Raw genomic sequence first — 24,744 nt, forward strand, 5'->3', positions numbered from 1 at the left:
AGGAATTGGTCGAAAGAAATATTCATGGCTCCGAAACCTTCGTCAATGGACTGGTTTATCAGCAGATCAATTGTTACTTGCCGCACAAGATCGAGAACGATATCGGCAAATTGTTATGGAAGCTACCCACGCCTAAAAATTTGGGCACGGTACTTAAAGAAGAAGACAATACTCTATAGTACTAATCTAATAGGGAACTTGCACATAAAAATATTTTTACATAAAATTGTTAATTTTTATGTCTAAAAATGTTATATTCAAGATATTACGTCTTAAGAATGAATACTGTACGGACAACAACTGATAATAGTTTCGCGCCCAAAATTTCCGTTTCAAACAACTTCAAAAACGCGAGCTTGGGTCTGACGTCACCAACCATGAATTTATTTAACCACTGTTCTCGTTCGCCCGTTCGGTGGGCTATTGTATTGAGCATTGAATGCATTTTGCCATTACTAGTTGTGCGTGTCGAATAACTGTATTGTTTGCTCGGTGTTTATGGTGTTTATATTATTGTATTTCGTGTATTTAGTGTGTAATATACTTTATCAAAATGGAAAACAAATCTGCGCAATATAAGTAAGTACTGTATAGTGACGGGATGCCAAAGCACAACTGTCAGAACATCCAACAAACATTTCTTTTACTTTTTACTCTACCAGTAGAACCAAAACGTCGATTAAAATGGCTAAAGGCACGCAGGCGAGATAAAAAGAATATTTCACTAAGTAGCAAAGGTTCTTTATGTCTGGAAATTTTACAATTTATTCTCTCATATTTTTAGTATTATTTTATGTGCTATTAGATTGAAAACTTAGTCTTTTCCTAGCAGTTACCGCTAGGGCATCCCTGCCATTTCGTTCGTTGCAATCCGTGACTGCACGCCGGGGTTTGTCCTAGTTGGGTCAGAGAGAGCAGCATATATGTGCCTCCTGATGAGAGACTAATAAGTTTCGAAACCGGTAGAGGTGCTCTCTGATTGAACTAGAATATAATGCGGCTGTACTTTCGTGTTGCAACGAAATTGAAAATGGTTAATCATTTTTTTTTATATTTACTTAAAATTAAAAATGAAGCGGCACTGCTATTTTGATTATTGTATTTATTATGTCGGTATTTTTGGGTCACATCTGTGATAAAATGGACTGCATTTGTTAAGCAGATGAATTGTTTTTTTATTGAAATTTCTTGAAACAAATAGATTCATCCAACCTATATAAAAACAAATTGTGGTTCTAAAAAGAAGACATGGTTACAAAATTGAATCGTTTCAAAGTTATTTATAAAGTAAAGAAAATAGAAACGAAAATTATGTTTTTAGTCATTCTTAAATATTTTAATTTTTTTGTTAATGTTCCCGATCTATATGAGAGGGAGATAAATCAATTAATATTACTATAGTTATCACATAACTTTTTCTGCAAAAATCCGAATGAAGAGCAGAATTGAAGAAATGATTTGAGTTTATACTGTATTATCTGCAGATGGTTCTTTAAGGAAGAGTATTTTAAAATGTATGGACGTTATAACAAAAAAATACTTTACCAAAGAAAATTATGCAAATAAATCTTTGTTAAAAAATATGCGAAACAGATTCATAGTCATAAAATAATAAATAAAAACTTATCTTGTACAACAGCAAACATCAAGATGCTGTCGACCATTTGTCGACTATTCAAGAAGAGTACTAAGAAGAGATGTAGAGAACTACGAACCATAGCCACAGAATAGGAAACAATCTGTGCACTGTATCTATTTCTAGTAAATATCTAATCTTCGGGTACGATTCCGACAACGACTGTAGACGGCAACTGCACACGGCAGTTACAGTTGTAACCATGACAAAACCATGACAACGTCTTTACTTTGCACTATTAATAATTTGTATAATTATTAGCAACTGACGTTCTGCCTTTGCGTACCTTTAAGGTACGATTCCGACAACAACTACAGACTGCAAGTTATTTAATTATTGATAAATAATTACTTGCCCAAAAAATGTATTTGAAAATTCGAGATTTTGTTGGGAAAACCCACATTTTCCGAGGAAAATTTTCGTCAGAGCAAATCGGGAAAAATATGCCTCTATGTAAAATTAAATTGGGGTGAATTTTTATTTGAGTATTTTTGGTGTAAAGTTAAAATCTTCGGAGTTATAGACCAATAATTGAAAAAAACACGATTTGGGGGCGCCATTTTGTTAATAAAAGAAGTAGCATACTATCTGCGGACTTTGCATACCTATGTTATTAATGTATAGTATCATAATATTCGATTCCAGCAATAAAATTGCTGGTAAATAACCTTTCTTTGTACTTTACTAATTAGACCAGCGTATTATAATTATTTTTTTTTCAAAATTTAAAGATTATGCAAAAAAACGAAAAATTTATATTTTGTCGATAAAATACTAAATAAGCATCTCATCTTTATAATCTTTATAAGTTTGATCAATGTATCATGATTATTTTGGTTATTATATTGCGATCGTAAATTGTTAATTAACAATTGAATTCTTGCTAAAATATTCGTTTAATTTTCACCGGCTTCTGGAACTACAATCTATACCAAGAAAGCTTTGATGTCGCTAAGTTATCTAATTATTGATTAATAATTACTTACCTAAAACTTTATTTGAAAATTAGAGTTTTTGTTGGGAAAACCCGCATTTTCCGAGGAAAATTTTCGTCGGAGAAAATCTGGAAAAACATATCTCTATGCAGAATTTAATTGCGGTGAATTTTTATTTGAGTGTTTTTGTTGTAAAGTTAAAATCTTCGGAGTTATAGAGCAATAATTGAAAAAAAATACGATTTGGCGGCGCCATTTTGTTTATAAAAAAAGTAGCACACTATCTGCGGACTTTGCATACCTATATTATTAATACATAGGATCTTATAATTCGATTCCAGCAATAAAATTGCCGGTAAATAACTTTTCCATGAATTTTGCTAATTCGCCCAGAGTAATATTGTAGTATTGAGAACACGTAGCATCTCAAAGCTCTTACTCTCAGTTTTAATCTAAGGTATTTGTTGCAGATAATTATTTTCATTTCTACAAACGCATTTTTTGCTTGTGCTTGCTTGTGCATTAATGCACAAACTTGAATTTTCAACTTTATCGCAGGAAAATGTTGAAAAATAGTTTTTTCCGCAAATCGCCAGGAAATTTTGACATTCCTGTCAAAATTTCTTGAAGAAAAAGTCAGGACTTCCTTACTGTAAGGAAATGTCATTTCCTTACTGTAAGGAAATGATATTTCCGTACAGTTGTTAGTGTTCTACATAAATCCATAAAACGTCTGTATGCATTTTCGTACTTTTCTCTTGATTTCTTTGGCAATAATTCTAATGAAGCAGTATTCACTGCCTCAACCAGCTCTGGAGGAGTCCCAGGAATGGAAATTTCATCATCACTTATCATTTTACTTTCGAGAACACCAGCAATTAAATTTATAAGCGTCAAGTTTGACAATTCAACCTCAATACGTTTCCATAGTAACCCAAGTAATTTTATTAGGAATTTCAAAGCACCATTTATTTGGGAATAAAATTATCGCGTTTTTTTTAAATCAATCAATATCTGTCGAATTTTAAACGATTTGCGGAAAAATAGTATGTTTACCTCGTAGGAAAAGCCACATTCCTGGACTCTGTGTTGCTAAGTCTCGGCTTGCGCCTCGACTTAGCAATCTTCACAGTCGTCCAGGAATGTTAAGCTTTTCCTACCCGGTAAACAATGTACTATTATTATTGTAAGTAAACAATGTTTTAAAATTATTATTATTTATAAACATATTTTCTATATATTAATTTTCGATATTTTCAAAATAGAGCAAGGAGCAAACTTTTTACACACTTCCTATACGCTCTGAGCTTCATCGCTGGTATCGTTACCTAGCGGATTACCAATTTAACTCTCGCCGGAAATTGTTAAATTTATTATTTAATTTTTATCGCGTAATACACTGCGCGTTACAGAAAACGGGCACCACAACAAAAATGGGCCAATTTTGATTTCTCGTATCTCCTAAACCTGTTGTCCGATTTCAGTAATTTTTTTGATATGTTATAGCTTTATTTTTATGAATATCGCTGTAATAATATTGTTGCTAAACAGGTAAATTTTCATTGTATACCGGGTGTACGAATCAAACTGTCTTTTTCTCAAAGTTCGCAACACCCTGTGGAATATTCTAGCATTTATAAAATACTGAAATTAAAACCCAACTATAGCCTCAGGTTTTATTAACAATTTCTTTTTGACTCATTCGTTTAGGTTGGATAACACAAAAGTTAGGTACTTTAACAACTAGCCATGTTCTTCATCAGTACAAGGTGTTTCTAAATAAGTGCGACAAACTTTAAGGGGTAATTCTGCATGAAAAAATTTAAGATCCCGTATCTCGGAAAAGAAGCATTTGCGGACATACGATTATAAAGCAACCTGTCATTATTTTTTAATGCAGAATTACCACTTAAAGTTTGTCGCAATTATTTAGAAACAGCCTGTACTGATGAAGAACATGGCTAGTTGTTAAAGTACAGTTAAACATGGCTTTTGTATTATCCAACACAAGCTAATGAATAAAAAAACAGAATGTTAAGAAAACCTGAGGCTATAGTTGGGTTTTAATTTCAGTATTTTGTAAATGCTAGAATATTCCACAGGGTGTTGCGAACTTTGAGAAAAAACACAGTTTTATTCTTACACCCGGTATACAATAAAAATTTAGCTGTTTAGCAACAATATTATTACAGAAATATTGCTAAAGAATAAGGCTATAATATATTAAAAAAAAATAATGAAATCGAACAACAGGTTTAGGAGATACGAGACATTAAAAATGGCCCATTTTTTGGGGTGCCCGTTTTCTCTGACGCGCAGTGTATTTACAACGCAAAAAAGTAATTAAATTGTAATGGATTTTTTAAGATTTTGCTAATCATTTTGACGTTCTATTGATGAAATATTAGTTTCTTACTTCGGATACTTTCACAAATATCGTGTAGATGGCGCTTAGATTAATAGATTAATTTATAATTACATATTACGAAATATTAACAAAACTTAAATTCAGTATTTAAAACGTAAGTATATTTAAAGTAAAAATATATAAATACCAGAGCTTTGACCAACTAATATTTTTCTTATTAATGTTTTTAATTTTAATGTTTTAAATTAATCACTTTGACATTTATGTCCAATTTCCAGAAAAAGTTCACTGACTTGTCACTACTGGCGCTCACGAACTTTTAAATATCCCCTCTACGTACGAGCTCACAGCGTATACAACTAATAAAATTTGATATCTGATGGGATATTGTAAAGATCTTTTTCCTTAAGGCGCATTCTCACGGTTCGATTTTAGTCAACATTAGTGGATCAACTAAAATCGAATGAGAAAAAATAAAATCTCAGAAAAAATGGAAGGTATCAGATCAAATTGAAGGGTGCCAGGAAATTTGAGGGAATCCGAATAAAATGGAGGGTGTCAGAAAAAATTGGAAGGAGATATGATAAAATGGAAGGATGTCACAAAAAATTGAGTGCCTTTAGAAGGCAATTGATTGTATTGCCCGTCACATACCGATGGGCAAAATCACTATTAGTTGTAATATAATATAACTTTCAGAAAATATTATTTTTTCTATCCCATATTTTAATTCAGTACATTCCAATTATAATTATATGTTAATCCAGAAATAGAAAAATTATTTATGGCAATTATTTATGGTTTAATTTATTTATGACAACCATAGACATAATATGTAATATTTTATGTCGTACATACTTTTAGTTAAAGAATAGATTAAATTATTTCAAATTTACTAAATTAACGTCTCAAAATTTAAATCCGAACCTGTGCTTTTCCGTTTTCAATATGGCGATCGCGTACTAATTCAAAGATGCTTCAAAGGCCCTGATTCTAAATCAAATTTCGACCAAAAACAAGTCGCTTTCAATATGGCGACTGTCGAAATTATTTGACACGGAGATGAATGAATGGCCAAAAGCGAGGTTAGGTTTAGTTTAGATGTGTTTTGTTTATTTCTTGCAAGGAAAACTAAATGAAAAGGTATTATAATATAGCTGGGTTTAATAGAAATTTGCTTGTTTTGAGGAATTAGATAGAATAGTATTAAATTAGAAATATAATAATTGAGAATGTCCACAACATGAATCATCAACTCAATGAAAGATGTGAGGTAATAATCTGGGAAAATTAGTAAAAAACAAGGAAAATTAATTACCAGCTATTTTATTGCTGGACATGCTGAAATCAAATCTTAAGATTTCCTATATTAGTAATATAGCTGTGCAAAGTCCACAGAAAGTGTGCTATTTTGTTTATAAACAAATTAGCGCTCCGAAATCTTTTTTTTTATTATTGCTCTATAACTCCGAAAATTTTAACTTTAAACCAAAACACACATAAAAATTGACAGTAATTTAATTCTGCACATTGATAATTTATTCCAATTTCCTTCGACGGAAATTTTCTTCGGAAAATTCGGGTTTTCCAAACAAAATCTTTAATTTTCAACTAAAATTTAAGGGAAGTAATTATTTATCAATAATTAAATAATTTGGTGACAGTGACATAAATCTTTTTTGTTATGAGTGTCTTGAAGATATGAAAATTTGTATGTACAAAGAGGACCGGAATTAAAAGGTATCTAATGGTTCAAAGATTAAAATCCTGTTGTTTATAACTCTGTCGCAAATGCCGGTCAAATTTGACCGGTTATACCTGGAATCACTCCTCGCAATTCAATTTGTTTTTCTTCGAAAAGGACACAGAAGCCGTGCTCTTTTCAACAGCGTTAACTTAATTTAATTTAATCTAATATTTTCTGAGGGGTTCTATTTGTTTATAAGCCAAAAAATTGTTTCTTTATAACATTCCTGAGACCGCTCAAATGGTCAAATTTCAATCCTGTAAGGTACGTTGAATAGGTATAGTGCTTTTTTATATGAAAATCATAGTTATTCTGGTGTATCATAATCTTTCTGGTTATTATTTCGACCGAAATTTTTTAATTAACATTTTAATTATTGCTAAACTATTGGTTAGATTGTCGCCGGTCTCCTGATATACAGAGAGGGGCTAAATTATGGAATAAATTCATTTTCTCTAAAATGGACGATTTTAGAGAAAAATCCCGAAACAGGTCGATTTTTATTTTTAAATTAAATTTCTTGGCATATATTTCAAACTAGTGACGTCATCCATCCGAGCGTGATGACGTAATTATTTTTTTTAAATAGGAATATGGGTTCGTGTTATAGCTCATTTACAAAGGCGTTCAATTCTCTATTCAGTATTATAAACATTAATATAAATATTTATACAGGGAGGCCAAAAAAAATTTTGAATTAAATTAATTGACGCAAGAAGAAGAATGCATGTAATTTATTTAACTCAAAATACATTCTATTGCTGTCAGAAAATAGAAAAAAATGTTTATTTTGCAAATAAACATTGCTTTTAGCTTAAATTAAAAGTTCAAACTGCCAATAGGTAGGAGGGAGGCTGTTTGTGATTTAATTTAAGCGAAAAGAAATGTTTATTTGTGAAATAAACCTGTTTTTCTATTTTCTGACAGCAGTACAATGTATTTTGAGTTAAATAAATTACATACATTCTTCTTTTTGCGCCAATTAATTTAATTCAAAATTTTTTTTTGGCAACCCTGTATAAATACCTAATGATATTAATGTTTATATTACTGAATAGAGAATTAAACGCCCTTTCAAATGACCTACCACACGACCCCTATTCCCATTAACAAAATTATCGATTACGTCATCACACTCAGATGGATGACGTCACTAGTATGAAATATATGCCAAAAAATTGTAATTTAAAAATAAAAATCGACCTCTTTCGGGATTTTGCTCCAAAATCGTCCGTTTTAAAGAAATGAATTTATTCCATAATTTAGCCCCTCTGTATAATCTACTATAATAAATCTTTCATGTCTTCAATTATTTAATTATTGATAAATAATTAGGTACTTCCCTAAAATTTTAATTGAAAATGGCAGATTTTTTGGGAAAACTCGGATTTTCTGAGTAAAATTTTTGTTGAAGGAAATCGGAAAAAAAATAACTTTGTGCAGAACTAAATTACGGTGAATTTTTATTTGAGTGTTTTTGGCTCAAAGGAAAAATTATAGGAGTTACAGACCACTAATTGAAAAAAAAAGAAGATTTAGGAGTGCTAATTTGTTTATAAATAAAATAACACACTTTCTTCGGACTTGTCATACCCCATATTACTAATATATGCAATCTTAAGATTCGATTTTAGCAATAAAATAGCAGGTAAATAATTTTTCCCAAAAATGGTATTTTTTCGATAATTTTCCCAGACTATCAACAAAATCCAAGAAACCGAAGCACCAACCCAAATTCTGAGCAGTCTCAACATGATAAGGTTAATATCCCCAGTTGCTGTCATGGCGGTGTCGAAATGAAATTGCGACTGTCGAAATGAATTAGAAGAAAGTTGGCATTCTGTGATATGTCGATATGTCATGTGTCATAGTGTCATGTGTCATGCCAACGCGCTGCGCTGCGCAAAATCCAAAATCACAGAATTGTAATTATTAATTATTATTTTTGTATGTAATAATGTAATTTGTAATCTAATGAAAACTGGGTATGTGCTTCTTTATAGAATGTGAGTTCATTGTAAAATTATTACTGGACTACATAAAATTAAGTGTAATAAAATGGAAGTTAAACAAGAAATTAGTGAGGAGAGGTGTAAAGTAGAAATAGAGTATAATGACTTTGATGACTCTCTTTTGGATGGCTTTAAACGTGAAATAAAGCATGAATCCAATGGGCACTGTACACATGACACATCTGATTATTTAGATTTAAAAGAAGGTCCTATAAAAACTGAAATAGAGCAACATGAAAATAAACTTAACCTGTTCCAAGAAAACCAAAAAACTGAAAAAGGTTAGTACCTAAATATTTAAGCCCTACCATATTTAGAAGTACAGTAGAACTCCGATTATCTGTGCTCCACGGGACCTGACCTCGACTTTACATGGCATGGATAATCCGAACATTTATTTCTTATATGTTATACATATTAGAAACCTCGATTATCCGTCAGGGCACCGGACCAAGGGTATGACAGATAATCGAAAAGATGGTTAACAGAACATTTAAAAAATAAAAATGGGGAGCGTTCAAGTATTACCTAACGCGATTTTTGAAGATATTTGACCCCCCTCCCCCCCCTATGTAACGCACTGTAATGGGCGTTTAACTATTACCTAACGCAATTTTTTAAGATTTTTGACCCCCCCCCCTAACCTGTGTTACGTAATACTTGAACGGTCCCATACATATTACAACCCTCAAATTTTATTTGTATGTTTTGGTTCGCAATATAATAAGAGGTATCTGTGTTCGTACAAACGAATCAATTTGGTTTAAAATATTCTGAAATAATTGTTTGCTTTACTGTTGCTTCACATTTTGCAACGGCTGAATTTCTTAATCGGCATAAGATCATGCAATCTACTTCATTGGGTTCTTTTTGTCGAGAGTAGGCACTACTCGATGAATTCTTGCATGTGCAATGCAGCTTCTCTAGCTTCTTTATGCAAATCTTTGTAAGTTGCAATAGCATCAACGCCACTGTCAAATTCCCAGTATGTGTTAGCCTGTCAGCTTCTGAATCTGTTTCGTCCACCTCTGTTGCCACGTGAATAAAAACAAAAATTGTTTACATAAACAAATTCTGTGGTACCATACCTACTGCACATTTCAGAGAATTCTCAATGCTCAAAAACAAAATGAATTGACTCAATTTTTTCTTATGTACTCAATACAACTTACAGACCCTGACGGTTAACAGAGGTGACGGTTAATGGAGAGACGGATAATCGAGGTTCCACTGTACCTTCCTACTATAAAAAGACAACAGAAAAAATCAATCTTGTAGGTTTATATTAACTGATAGTTCAATCTCCTATCTCCTGACATATTCTAGGCAAGTTAAAAATATCGACAAGGTCCTAAGGTTCTTATTGCTCAAGTCTAGTACAGTACAAGTACAGTCTAGTACAAGTCTGATACAGTTCCATTATTTTCTTCATTTTGACTCTTATTTTCAGATGACTCAGTTTGAAAGGTTCATTTATTTAAAAGTGTTTGTGACAATCTCTGCTTGTTTAGTACACATTGGCCCAGTTTGTTATGCCCTCCGATATCTTCTGCAGTAACTACTCGGTTAGAAAGTGCCTTCATCGAAAGTTGATCCTTTCAGTGATTTCCTTGAAGATTATATTTTTAAAAGAGATAGATGAATATGAGATGAATTTTGTATTGGATTTACCACTATTTATTGTCATTTTGAACAAAGACACGTGTTGAAAATAAAGCAGAGTAACATCTGCACCACAGATCTGTATATCGTCGCCTCAAAGCAACAGTAGGATATATCATATCCTACTGTTGCACGTGTCCACTGATCAACCAGTTAAGTGATATTGGACCAATGTGATGTGTGTGTATATACTGTTATACTTATACAAAACCAAATTTAAATCAACTTTTCTAATAAACTTTATTCTTTTTTTTTTATTTATTTATTTACGGGCAAGCCCAATTCAGAAAATATTATTACAAAAAAAAAATATTACAAAGACAAAAGCAAAACCATAAACAGAGTCAACACAAAGAACAAACATTATAATATGTATTGGATAACAAAGCTAATAAGTTAAAGGAAAAAAGAACATTACGATATAAAAAACAAACAAAGTTTAAGCTTAAAAAATTGCTGATAGCAATTATATCACTAACATTGTATGTTCAACAAATGGTTTTTAAATCTATCCAAGGAATTGCAGAATATATTTAAGTCATGTAGAGAATTCGCAAGTCTAAGTGTTCGTGGTAAAAAATTGTTGTAAGTATAGTTATATCTATGAAAGCTTATGTGAAAAGTTTGAGTTTGTCTTGTTGACCGAGTAGGTACAAAAAGACCAATTTTTGACAGATCGGGATTCTCAGGGCTATTTTATTTTTGATGCTTTACCTTTGGTTTGTGGCTTCTGGTATCTCTAGTTGCTTACTTCATCCAGGACAAAACAGGGAAATTAAACACACTCAATGTCATATAAATGTTAAAAATATTATTTATTTATCCAATATACCATAAACATAGGATTTAAAAAATATGCTAAAATCTAAATTTGTTGCAACTATTTCTCATCTACTAAATTAAGCTTTAATTCTGATATCTCCTCTGTTTTAACAAAAAAATTTTATTTAAATAATTCGTTATTTATTCTTACAAAATTTAATAAAACTTACTTTTCTCTTTTTTTTTTATTGATTACTTATTTCTTCTTTAAAATTTGGAATGACTAATTATGTTATGGAACTGTTCAATACAAAAATTACGCAAATATGGTGTGGATATAAACAAACTCTCTCCGTTTCACAAATGATTTGACTAACCGTTTTGTTTCTTCTCTATTTCTTTTCCCGGATTGCGTCGTCCTTGATTCTCCCACACGTACTCTTGGATGTTGCGAAAGGTCCCTCTCGTCGAAACTGCTTCACACCCAAACAAACAGGACTCACTCGAATTCTCGACTCAGTTTTCTCTCTGCTTGATATCTTGTGCAAATAGATACCAATCGGCTACTCGTTCTAGACAGAAACAGGAATCTTCCTCGGACACAGGAAAATTAACTTCTCAAACCAGTCAACGATTTCGTTTCAACTTGATTCTGCTCGCAAAGGCCAATTTCACCACTTTACACTGACTTCTCACTTTTCAAAAACTGGACTGCTGTCTGCAGATATTCATTACACAGTGCCTATTTTTTCTCTCGTCAAAATCAGACTCAATACTCTCATCTCTTCCATCCATCATTTTCCACCAATCACATAACATCCTTTCTACCCATTACCCATATTATCATTTCTCAAGAACCAATTTAATTTGTATACAACTTTCCATTTTGTTAGATTCTCGGAGACATCAAATTACTTTCGTTGTTTTAAACTGCTAAACAAAAAACCTTACATTCTAAACTCAATAAATTTGTTTACTGCTTAACCTTCTTCGAATTTTTTATAAAATGTCTTATTGCCCATTGCAAAGCGAAATAAACTGTATTGTCTAATCCAGCGATACTCAACCTTTTTATTTCCTGAAGAAGACAAGAAGACAGAAAATTTATTGTTTTTAAAAATGAGTTTACATTTATAAAACACAACGTGGTATAGTACAAACACAGTACAATATACATTAAAATACTAACTATAAAATAACATTTACAATATTATTTTCTCTTGGATTTACTTGACTAAAAAAGAGTCTGGTCTATCTTCTCCAGTTGGCAGACCTCTATTGTGATGCTCACGATCTAAAAATCTTCTTCCTAACCTAAAGTTAAATCGTTCAATGCCAATTTTTTTCGGCCAAAAAGCAGGGTTGTAAATTTCTTCCCTTAAGTCAGGTAGTACACCTATCATGAAACATTGATTATTCCTTCTTTTCTGGGTTGGTAACAATTTTACTTGTATATCCTCGCAGTTTGTCTTAGTTATTATGAAACTCTTGATGTGGTCCGCATTTACACTATCCGGAACTTTTGAGATGAATAGCCACAATTTTTTGTCTGGTTTTTCGGATTTTCCATGGAAATCCTTATCACCAATTCCAGTTCCCATTATTTTCTTGTGTCTTTTTGTCACAATCTGATATCCTTCATCATTCATTTTATTCTCTGAACTCCCCATTGTAATATGATTAAGATTCATTTTTGTGCTTTCCTCATTTTCGACAGTTAAATTTGTAATGTAGTCACATGTCTGTTTGGTTTGAATATCCATTAATTGTGCATTTAATTCGTTTGTAGTAATTTTTGAATTGCCCTGTATATTAGAATTCCTTTCAACATGTTTGGTGTTTTTATCATTAAAATTTTTATTTGAGTCAGTTTCATTGTTTGTTTTGTATTTAGAATTCCTTGACTGGACACTGGCCGTCTTATCTTCATTACCTTGAGTTTTTATTAAACCCTCATTAGCAGTTCTGTTGGGTTTTTGTGAGATTTTGGTTCTGGTTATTTCTGATTTCAATAAATTTAATTTTTCTAGCAAATGTTCATTATTTGATTTTAATAGATTATTGTTATCTAATAATAAATTGTACCTATCATCTTTTTCAGCTAACAGCCTTTTTAACCACTGATTTTCTATCGCTATGGCACTAAATGATTCGATGGGTTGTCCATCACTATTTTGGCAACAGATTACACGCGAATCCCCTATCTTGAAGAATTTCACTTTGTTTTTCACAGCACATGAGATATGATAACTATTTCCACATACTATACAAACGAGTGTTTTATTAGGCTTCGTTTGACAACATTTAAATGTATTCTCTTCAAAATCTACCTCTTTTACTATAGAGAGAGGTGACGGCACATTTTTACTTTCCGCCATCTTGGATAGGATTTCACCTGGGCCACATAGTAGCTATTTCCACAGCTTGCGGGCCGCAATCAAGATGAAGTAGTATACAGGGTGTTTCATTGGGAAACGGAAATACTTGAATGGTGAATAGAGGTAAATGAGGCGGTTCTAGACATACTAAATTTACTGCTCCACCGACTTTATAACCGAGTTACAGGGTGTTTTATCGATTTTGCCCATAACTTTAGAACCACCATAGAACATATTTTTTTGATATTTGGTACACATATGTCACATTTAGAACCCAAATCACCCAACTACTAATCACAAGAAAAATCCAGGTCCGCAGTAAACACAATTTTAAATCCATTGTGACCTTGAATCAACATCCTGTGTATATTGAAATTTTCAAAACGAGTTTGCACATTTGAAAAGAGTTTTAATGGAGCTTCCATTTTTTGCGCAGACAATTAAATGATTTTAATTTTGAAATTATGTCGAAATTTTTAAGAACTCAAACGTTCAAAAGAAAAATTTCGATATAATTTCAAAATTAATGTCATTAAATTATCTGCGCAAAAAATTGAAGCGAGCAACTAAACTTAGCTTTTTGTGCTCTTTTCAAATGTGCAGACGAATTTTGAAAATTTTAATATACAGGGTGTTGTTTCAAGGTCACAATTATTTAAAATTTTTTTTTGTTAATCCGGACCTGAATTTTTCTTGTGATTACTAAATGGGTCGTTGCAATGTAGTGAATAAGTTAATTATTTTTAAAATGAGTATTTGTTCATTAACTTTAATAATTTATTATTAAAAGTTAATAATACCTTGATTTTTAATCAGAGTTCTTAAAAATTTTAATATATGTAATTTAAAATTAAAGTCATTAAATTGTCTGCCTCACGCCCAAACACGCCTCAAATACATCGGCACACTATCAAATAATTTGAAAAACACGTGAAATTTGACAAATAATTTGATCACAGGGCCCTTTAGTTAGCCTTCGGGGCGCATAAAGAACTCTAGAGGGCCGCATGTTGAGTATCACTGGTCTAATCTGACCGCACCATTGTTTAAGTCCGTTCAAAAACCCATTAAGAAAATCACCTTCTTAACGATTTCACTTTTCCGCGAAAACACTGATTACTCACGAAATTATCCTATTACAATTTTTGGTCATATACAGGGCGATGAAAATCTATAATTTCGTGGTCTCTGATATAAATTTATTTCCTAAATTTTTCTCAAAAAAAATTATACAACAAATCCCCGCCTTTGAATTTGTTAAAATTCTTTGCATCTGCAACTGATTTTCTCGAGGCAAACAATTTTCCGGTATACCTATTTCTTTTTCCTAATTTATTTCCTATTCCCTACCTTAACTATTTATTGTGTGTCCTTCCTTCCTTGACTCATGATACTTGTACACATCGTGAATATTATAAATTCCTCTGATCTTTTCCGAATCAACATGCCTCAAAACATAGCTAGTTTCTACTATCACGATTATATTGATACCTAGTGAGTCACATCTCTCTACGATTTGATCTTCCAATATTTTACTAATCTCCTCTTTCACCTGTTGTCGATATTCATACGGAATCGGGTACGTTTTCGATCGACTGTTTTCTATGTTATTCACCTCAATTGCATGTTCAAAATTTTGGGTCGTTCTATATTCTTCATTTATTAAATTTTTATAGTCTCTTAAATTCAAGCACATCTTCTTTTCTTTTCCTTCTAACTCCTTACCCATGTTTATCGTGTATTCTGCATCCTCGTTTTTACATACTTCTTTTTCTCCTAACACTGTTTCAATTGTACTCTTCTCGTTTTCTTTTGTTAATCTTATTTCTTCTTCTTTTTCCTTGTTCATCTCTTCTTTTGAGGAAATCCATGTTTCATTTTCCTTTGTTACTATCCTTTTTTCTTCTTCTCCTGGGCTCAACTCTTCTTTTGAGGAATACCAGGTCTCATTTTCTTTTGTTACTTTCAATTTTTTTTCTTCTGGGCTCAACTCTTCTTTTGAGGAATCCCAGGTCTTATTTTCTTTTGTTATTTTCAATTTTTCTTCTTCTTCTGGGCTCAACTCTTCTTTTGAGGAATCCCAGGTTTCATTGTATATTGTCCTATTTTGCCGCCTTCTCTGCTTTTTGCTTTGTCCTTGTTTCGTTGCCAAATTCATCTCCACTGTTTGTTCTTTATCTGATTCGTCCATATTCTGTTTCTCATGTTCCTTGTCATTTTTCAAATGTTCTTGTTCTTCATTTTCTTTTGTGAGGTTCATCTTGTCATTTTTGAGATCAATTGCTACGTATTTTTCTGTCAAATCGTCGACTCCTACGATCATGTCATTTGACAGATTTGGCATTATCACACATTGTAGTGCATAAAATCTCTTACCCAATCGTACCTTTATTCGTATGCCTTCATTTATTGTTGCCAATGTCCTTTTATTTGCGCTCACTAAATTCACCCTGGTATTTTTTAATTAAATTTGTTAAATTAACTTCTTCTATTAATTTTCTGTTGACCAGTTTTATTTCCGATCCAGTGTCTATCATAATTTTAATTTGTTTCTCGTTGATAAAACCATCCACAAATTTTAAATTTTTTTCATTTCTTTTATCATTGTTTCCTGCCAGTTTTATAAATTCTTTCGGGTGACAAAAAATTCCTGTTTGGTTCTTTGTTTTTAGTGAGCGCCTTCGTAAAAAAACGCCGGTTGCTCCTCGTTGTTTTTATTTTCGTCGTAGTGTCTCTCTTCTTCATATTCTTCTATCTGAGTATTATTTACCTCTCTCCTATTTTCTCTTGGTCTGTCGGATCTGCTTCGGTCTTCTCGATATCCCTGTTCATTTTGTCTACTATTATTTCTGTTTTCTTGATTTGTGTGTATGGTGTTTCTATTCTGGTTTTCTCGATTTATGTCCTCATTCCATTTCCGATTTCTTGATTCATAATTTCCTCTTCCGTTGTCTCTATTGTCGTTTTCTCTCCTGGGATTAAAGTCTCGTTTTGTATAGTCCCTTCTATAATTTTGTCTTCTATCTCTGTATTCCTGTGTTTCTCGGGGTCTGTAATCTTCTTGCGATCTTATTGACTTTCTTTCTCTTAGACGTGATTCTCTTATTTGTAGGAATTGGCACAAACTATCTATGTCTTTGTAATTTTGCAACGTGATATGGTTTTCTAGCGTTTCTTCGAAATGTCTTGCAATCAGTTCGACTAATTGTTCTGACGAATAATTATATTGCAAATGTTTTGCATTATTGTATATTTGTAATGCGTATGGTCTTTCTGAGATACCCATCCTATCATTGTATTTCCCATTTTGTAATTCGTTGTTGATTTCCAATTGTTGGACTTTTCCCCAAAAATAATTTAAAAATTTTTGTTCAAACTGTTGCCAACTGTCAAATTCTTCCCCCTTGCTGTCAAACCATAGACCTGCCTCATACTTAAGATAGTTTCTGATAGTCTCTTTAGCTGTTTCGAAATTTCCGATGTGTTGTACTTTCTTTTTTAGGCTATTTATGAAGGGCACTGGGTGTAATCTTCTTACATCCCCGCCAAACCGTACTTTCACGTCATCTGTACTATGTATAACCATTTCTCTTCTTTCTCCGAAATTCTATTGCGTTTTGATTTCCTCAATTTTTCTTTCGTTTTCTTTGATCTTTCTTTCCACTTCTTCCATGTCTTCTTGAATCGCGTTTTCTAACTTGTTTTCCAAATTTTCTAGTTCCTTTTCTTGCAATTTGTTAACTCCTTCATTTTATTTTTAATTTTTATTTCTTGTTCTTTCATGTGATCTTTAATTCTCATTTCTTGTTCTTTTATCTCGTTTTTCATTGTTGTCAAACATCCTTTTATTTCCTTTTCATATTTTCCTATGCGTTCCTCCATTTTCTGGTTGTTTTCTTCTATTGCTTGTTTTGTTTCCTCCTGATTTTCTTGCATTTTTTGTTGTGTTTCTTCCATGATTCTTTTTGTTTCATCCTGATTTTTATCCATTTTGTGTGATTGTACTTGCATAAGTTGTAATATTTTTTCTAATTCTGATAATTCCTTTTTTCCTGTTGCCATGATTGTTGTGTCTAAAATGTCTTCTTGTTCTAAATGTTCTTCTTGATCTGAATGTTCTCCTTGTTTTGTGTTTTCTTTGCTTTTGTTTCTTGTCCCATACATTTCTTTTCACGAAATACATCCCCGCCAAATAGGAAACTTTAAAACACCCTATATGTTGCAGATACGAAAATTCTCTCTTACCCAATGTAATAATTGTCAAATATTTCAAAAATTTTCAAACGCAAATATCAAACAAATAAAATAAATTACGAGAAATTGTACCTAAAGGAAATTCATATGTCGAAATTCAAATATATCAATTTTTGACCACTCAATAATAAATTTTCAATCACCTGTCTTCCCTTTCAAAGTTGCAACCAGAAATACCCTTTAATGCCTGACCAGTTGGGACGCCATGTTGTTATGCTCTGTATTTCTCTCTTTTATGAGATTGATGAGCAAATTCTAAATTTAATTAATAACTCAATTATTTTAATTACTGCTTATGTAAAACAAAACAAAATTTATTAACTTTTCTAATAAACTTTATTCTCAGGGCTGTTTTATTTTTGATGCTTTACCTTTGGTTTGTGGCTTCTGGCATCTCTAGTTGCTTACTCCATCCAGTAAAAAACAGGGAAATTAAACACACTCAATGTCATATAAATGTTAAAAATATTATTTATTTATCCAATATACCATAAACATAGGATTTAAAAAATATGCTAAAATCTAAATTTGTTGCAACTATTTCTCATCTACTAAATTAAGCTTTAATTCTGATATCTTCTCTGTTTTAACAAAAAAAAATTATTTAAATAATTCGTTATTTATTCTTACAAAATTTAATAAAATTTACTTTTCTCTTTTTTTGAATTGATTACTTATTTTTTCTTTAAAATTTGGAATAACTAATTATGTTATAGAACTGTTGAATACAAAAATTACGCAAATATGGTGTGGATTTAAACAAACTCTCTCCGTTTCACAAATGATTTGATTAACCTTTTTGTTTCTTCTCTACTTCTTTTCCCGGATTGCATCGTCCTCGATTCTCCCACACGTACCTACTCTTGGATGTTGCGAAAGGTCCCTCTTCCTTTACCGAAATTTGTTTACCGCTTAACCTTCTTCGAATTTTTTTATAAAATGTCTTATTGTCCATTGCAAAGCGAAATAAACTGTATTGTCTAATCTGACCGCACCATTGTTTAAGTCCGTTCAAAAACTCATTAAGAAAATCATCTTCTTAACGATTTCACTTTTCCGCGAAAACACTGATTACTCACGAAATTATCCTATTACAATTTTTGGTCATACAGGGCGATGAAAATCTATAATTTCGTGGTCTCTGATATAAATTTACAGTGGGTGATCATATTATTAGAGCCACGTAGTAAAATTCAATGTTTTAAAGGAAGGGTATATAATTGAGCTGTATCATATATTAATGGATTTGTTTCCATTTGGCTGTCTTGTTACACTTTATAAAAGTGCAATAAATAGTCTGACAATAGTGGCAACACGCATGTGTGGCAATGCGTGACTCAGATGCCATTGTTTGTCACTGCTGCCCAGCCTAGCTTGCAACTCGTGTGCCTATTGTTTTGTATTCTTGGTGTTTAGAGTTATAATAAACTTTGCGAGTTTCCATTGCTCTCTAGTGATATTCTGACAGGACTATACTATTTTTTGTGAATTTAGTAAAAATTGCGCGTTCGTTACCCTAGTGGTACCATAACATCATGGGAAATCCAAAGACATCTCACCGAGGAAAATAGCAGAAATAAAAACTTTAATATTTAATACTAATCACTCCAACAGAAACATAGCATCCATTTCTAAAGTTTCAAAGGCAATGTGGACCGTATAAAGAAAAAACTTACATACCATTATTAAACAAAAGTAAAATTTTCTGAGGTGGCTCTAATAATATGATCACCCACTGTATTTCCTAAATTTTTCCCAAAAAAAATTATAGAACAATACGTATATATCGTCGCCTCAAAGCAACAGTAGGATATGTCATATCCTACTGTTGCTTTGAGGCGACGATATAGAGTTTCCTTCAAGTGATTTATGGTGAAGCTATTTTGATAAAACTTCAAAAATACAATTTGAGTAATGGAAAATCATAGTATGGATAATCAGCAGCCTAAATAATCTGCGCGAAGATAATCAGGGTTCTACTGTACCTACATAAGTAGTGTAAATACTAAATAGGAATAACTTTTTCACAATACTATTGGTTTTTTGTCCTTGATATGCTTGTATTGAATGTGTTGAAGTACACATAAAAAGACAAGAGGCTTCTAAAACATGTATAATATATTGTTTACTACTTCTGCTGTCTTCCATTTAAATTTTTTATTTGATTATTGCATTCATTTTCCCTTTTAGTCAAATAATTGAGGTGGTCAGACGTAAAACGATTTAAGTGCAGTTTTTATAAAGTCCTTTTCATGAGCATTTTTCAGTGCATCACAAATGATAGAAAAAAAGGTAAGTCCGTGATAATACACATTTATAACATTTATTCTAACATGACATCTTAGTTAAATCTGACAGTTGTCACATTTTATTTGCAATTTGGCATAAAAACAAATCAATTGTGTTTATTGCATTTATAAAATGGTATTTTCTTTGATTTGTATAGTCTTATAAATTGTAAAGATTATATTCGTAGATATATTATATAATTCGTAAATATTTTTTTTCGATTATAGCGCCATCTATCGACAACTAGAATAATGTTATAAATGTCTGTAATCACCGACGTGCCTTTTTTTCTGTCACAAACAATTTAATGCGTTAGAAAGAAATCGAAAAACTGTGACCCACTGAAAGATGCTAATGAGAAAAAGAATACCTGTTCACCACTAATGCAAACTGCATTTGTTTTCATTAAATTAAATGTAATGGTGATAGATGGCGACTATAGGGCGAAATGCGAAATATGCTTGAATCGTTTTACTACCAAGTTATAATACCATTTAAGTATGCGAATCTCCAGTTCGAGTATATTTTTAGAAAAGTGCATGTAAATCGTTTTACTTTTAACCCCCTTAATTAAATTGAATCGTTTATTTCAGAAACAACCTAAGTGTGCTTTTTTCAACTTTCAGAAAACTAAAAAAACTGTATTGCAGTTTAAGTATAGATCTAGTATCCTTCAAATACTTTTTACCAAATCATAAACATGGTATTGGGATGATCTATTTTTTTAATTTGTTTTTGTAGTAAATTTTTGAATTTTATACAGTGCGGTGGAATAAGTGTTACCCCCCTTATTAACTTATTTATTTTTATCACTTAAGCAAAACGCTCGTACGGGTCGATTTTTAAAATAATCATAGTATATTATAGCATCAATGTTTCGAACTTTGCGCGATCCCTCTTCAGGTGACAGGCACAACTTTGATTTTTTTAAATGGGAAAGTACATCATGTGACACCTCATTTAAAAGCTTTTGACTGTACTAATTACAAAAATGTATAATACTTTAATCTTTTTTGAGAACGTAGGCGCAAAATTTCGGTCGAATTATTTTTAAACGCATTTATTTTTTTCGAATCCTGAGAAAACTAATAAGTATTTTTGAAAAATTTAAATGCAGAATAAAAGATTACATTATTACCGAGGGCTGAAAGTCCCTTAGAATAAACAAAAAGTTTCTTTTGAATGATTTATTTTATTTAAAATTTAAAATCAGACTAAATTTTCTCTTTTCTTCATCCCTGTGACTTATTAAAATAATCATTATAGAAGTTCTCAGGGACTTTCGACCCTCGATAATACTGTAGTATTTCATTCTGCGTTTAAATTTTTCAAAAATACTCCTTAGTTTTCTCAGGGTGCGAAAAAAATGAATACATTGAAAAATAATTCGACCGAAATTTTGGATTAAAGTATTCTACATTTTTGTAATCAGTATGTCAAAAGCTTTTAAATGAGGTGTCACATGATGTACTTTCCCATTAAAAAAAATCAAAGTTATACCTGTCACCTGAAGAGGGATCGCGTAAAGTTCGAAACATTGGTGCTATAATATACATACTATGATTATTTTAAAAATCGACCTGTCCGAGCTTTTTGCTTATGTGCTAAAAATAAATAAGTTAATAAGAGGGGGGGGGGTAACACTTATTCCAGTGCACTGTATGTTTGAAAAAATTGCACTTATGTGGTTTCAAGTTGTCAAATAAAAATCATCAGAAAAGTAAAAATTTGTTTCCCTTTCTTTATAAAACACTTCAACAAAACACAAAAAATACATTATTGGCGTATTAGTAAGATAGTCCAGGGCGCATCTGTTTTGAGATAGACGTTGAGAGGTGACTCAAATTTTTTTGCGGAAATTGCTTGAAAATATCTCAAATAATAATATTTGAGTTATCCTCCCACTCAAAATAGTCCGGAACATTGTTTAAATAATCAAAATGTCAAAATATGAAGGAAAAATTCGAATTTTTTATTGGTTTTTTGATTATAACTTTAAAACTATTCATTTCTGAAAAAAGTTGTACTGACCTAAAAGTTGGGTAATTAAATTTACTACAATATAGAATTGGTTAAATATTTAAAAAATAGTCACCCTTGTTGCAAAATAGCAATAATTGCGAAAAAACCATACAAAACAAGTATTCGCATTTTACGTTTGTCAACCATTTATGCTACACTTAGGACCTTCATATTTTACCCAGAAAAACTTTATGATATAGTAAAACAACACTGTAAATTTCATTAATATCGGTTTAATAGATTTTGCAAAAATAATTTTGCAATCCAGCTATCGCAAAAAAATTCATTTTTTTTTAAATGTTGCAGGACTGAAAATATAGCAGATAGCAAGTTGAATTTTTTTTTGCTTATAGAAGTGTACTGTACCTTTCATTTGCAATTTGCAAAATTAAAATCGATTAATTACCACGGCGTCAGGAAATTTTTTAAATAAACAATAATTTTTGGTGCTACGCGCAGGACAGCGGTGTTCGATTCACACAAGTTGATTTCCACCAAAATTTCTTCCAATCTTTATCTAATATATTATTTACTTACTCTATATTTTGTTGTATTTTAATTTTTAATATTTTAATTCCACAAAAATCAAACTAATTTTATTAAGGTAAGGTCGCCAATTAAGGCCACCTTAAGGTTTAAATATCTGTAATATTTTATTCAGGAACAATATGGGGGAAAACTCTTGTATACGTATTGCCTAACATTTTAGCTATCGAATTTCAGGATAAAATACTTACTAAATAAATAAAGAAATATAAAATTTTAACATTGAATAAATTTGTAATATTTGGCCTTATTAGGAACTGGTAGCTTAATAAGGCCAGTTTAATTTTTTATGCAAATTGAGGTGGATAATAAATTTTAAACCTAAGAATTAAAGAACAAATACAAAATTTAGTGAAAGAAACTTTTATTCATATTAAAAACAAAAATTTGTCAATACATTAAGCACACATATCGCACATTTACACACATCTAGGACAATTGGCTTTATGAGGACACTGTCTACTTTTTTAATATGTAACATAAAAAAATAATAAAAAGCAATATAGAGAAAAAACAGTTCCAGTTCCTTAAAAAGTATTAATTTACTATCGCTTTACAAAGAAAAAATAATTGGCTTATATTCATTAAGTACCATTTTAGTAATTTTAGAACTTACCTAAAATTTATAAACGAACTTCCGCACCGTAACAAACACGTGTCTAGTCTACTTGGCGCTGCTATGTGATACTACTGACTGAATGGCTTAGACGATTTTGACTGAGAAAGACATTTACGGTGACCTCTAATATATAATATCTATATTTAAGAAAATATTTGCAATTGGCCTAATTAAGACACTGGCCTTATTTGGCGACACTACCTTATTGTTTGTGAAATATTGTTTAAACAATTACATATGTTTAAAAATAATAAACTTTTATTCTCTAAGTTAAAATATGTGAACAAAGAAAGTTGTTGCTAATAAAAGTGTTATTTCAAAGGATAGAACATGGGTTTTATTTTGCAATAAACAAATGTATTTATTTATATCGAAATGTAATAAAAATTAAAATGTATCAATGATTATCAAAGGTCATTGGAATGCCCAATCAGAGCAAACTATCCGCTGTCCTGCGTGTAGCACCAATAATTAATATTTATTTAAAAAAATTCCTGACGCCGTGGTAGTTAATAGATTTTAATTTTGCAAAATTGCAAGTGAAGGGTACAGTACACTTCTAAACGCAAAAAAAATTCAACTTGCTATCTGCTTTATTTTCAGTCCTATAACATTTTGAAAAAATGAATTTTTTTTTGCGAAAGCTGGATTGCAAAATTTATTTTGCAAAATCTATTAAACCGATCTTAATGAAATTTACAGTGTTGTTTTACTGTATCATAAAGTTTTTTTTTTGGGTGAAATATGAAGGTCCTAACTGTAGCATAAATGGTTGAAAAACGTAAAATGCGAATACTTGTTTTTGTATGGTTTTTTCTCAATTATTGCTATTTTGCAACAAGGGTGACTAATTTTTAAATTTGTAACCAATTCTATAGTGTAGGAAATTTAATTACGCAACTTTTATGTCAGTACAACTTTTCTCGGAAATGAATACTTTTGAAGTTATAATCAAAAAACGAAGAAAAAAATCGAATTTTTCGTTCATTTTTTGACATTTTGATTATTTAAACAATGTTCCGGACCTTTTTGAGAGGGAGAATGACTCAAATATTATTATTTGATTTATTTTCAAGCAATTTCTGTAAAAAAATTTGAGTCACCTCTCAACGTCCAAATGTACTAATATTTTTACAGATGCGCACTGGTCTAAGAGTAATAAAAGAACTTTTGTGCTGACAACTGGGAAAAGCATCTCTGCATTATGTAGAGCTGTACACAGTGTTAGGTGGCGTAGAGTCAGTGATCAATTAAAGACCGCTTACCTTTGTTTCTGAAGTTGATGAGGTTTTAACTCCATCAAGGTTTTTAATGCCATTACAGGGGAATTACGATGAGGTTGTTGATTTAGACATCATAGATTCAGAATTTTTAAAGGTGGGTTTTGTCATATTCAAAATTTAAGGCAAATGTTACGCGAAAGATTTAAGAAAGAATACCTTGCGGAACTAATAAATTACGGTCAAAGAAGAGGAGATTCTGTGAAGGTTGGTGATGTAGTCATGATTGGTTCC

At 31.3% G+C, this 24,744-nt stretch overlaps 1 protein-coding gene across 3 annotated transcripts in view; it reads left to right on the forward strand.

The window, feature by feature from the left end:
- Positions 1–8,575: 8,575 nt before the first annotated feature.
- LOC114341241 (zinc finger protein 235-like) overlaps positions 8,576–24,744 on the forward strand; it is a 34,026-nt gene continuing 17,857 nt past the window's right edge. For all 3 annotated transcript variants that reach the window (XM_028292041.2, XM_028292042.2, XM_050645374.1), the window contains exon 1: positions 8,576–8,979. In XM_028292041.2, the coding sequence (XP_028147842.1) occupies positions 8,745–8,979 (235 nt within the window). In that variant the 5' untranslated portion in view covers positions 8,576–8,744. The remainder of the gene's footprint in view (positions 8,980–24,744) is intronic.

Source organism: Diabrotica virgifera, chromosome 3 (assembly GCF_917563875.1).
Source record: "Diabrotica virgifera virgifera chromosome 3, PGI_DIABVI_V3a".
Taxonomy (NCBI): domain Eukaryota; kingdom Metazoa; phylum Arthropoda; class Insecta; order Coleoptera; family Chrysomelidae; genus Diabrotica; species Diabrotica virgifera.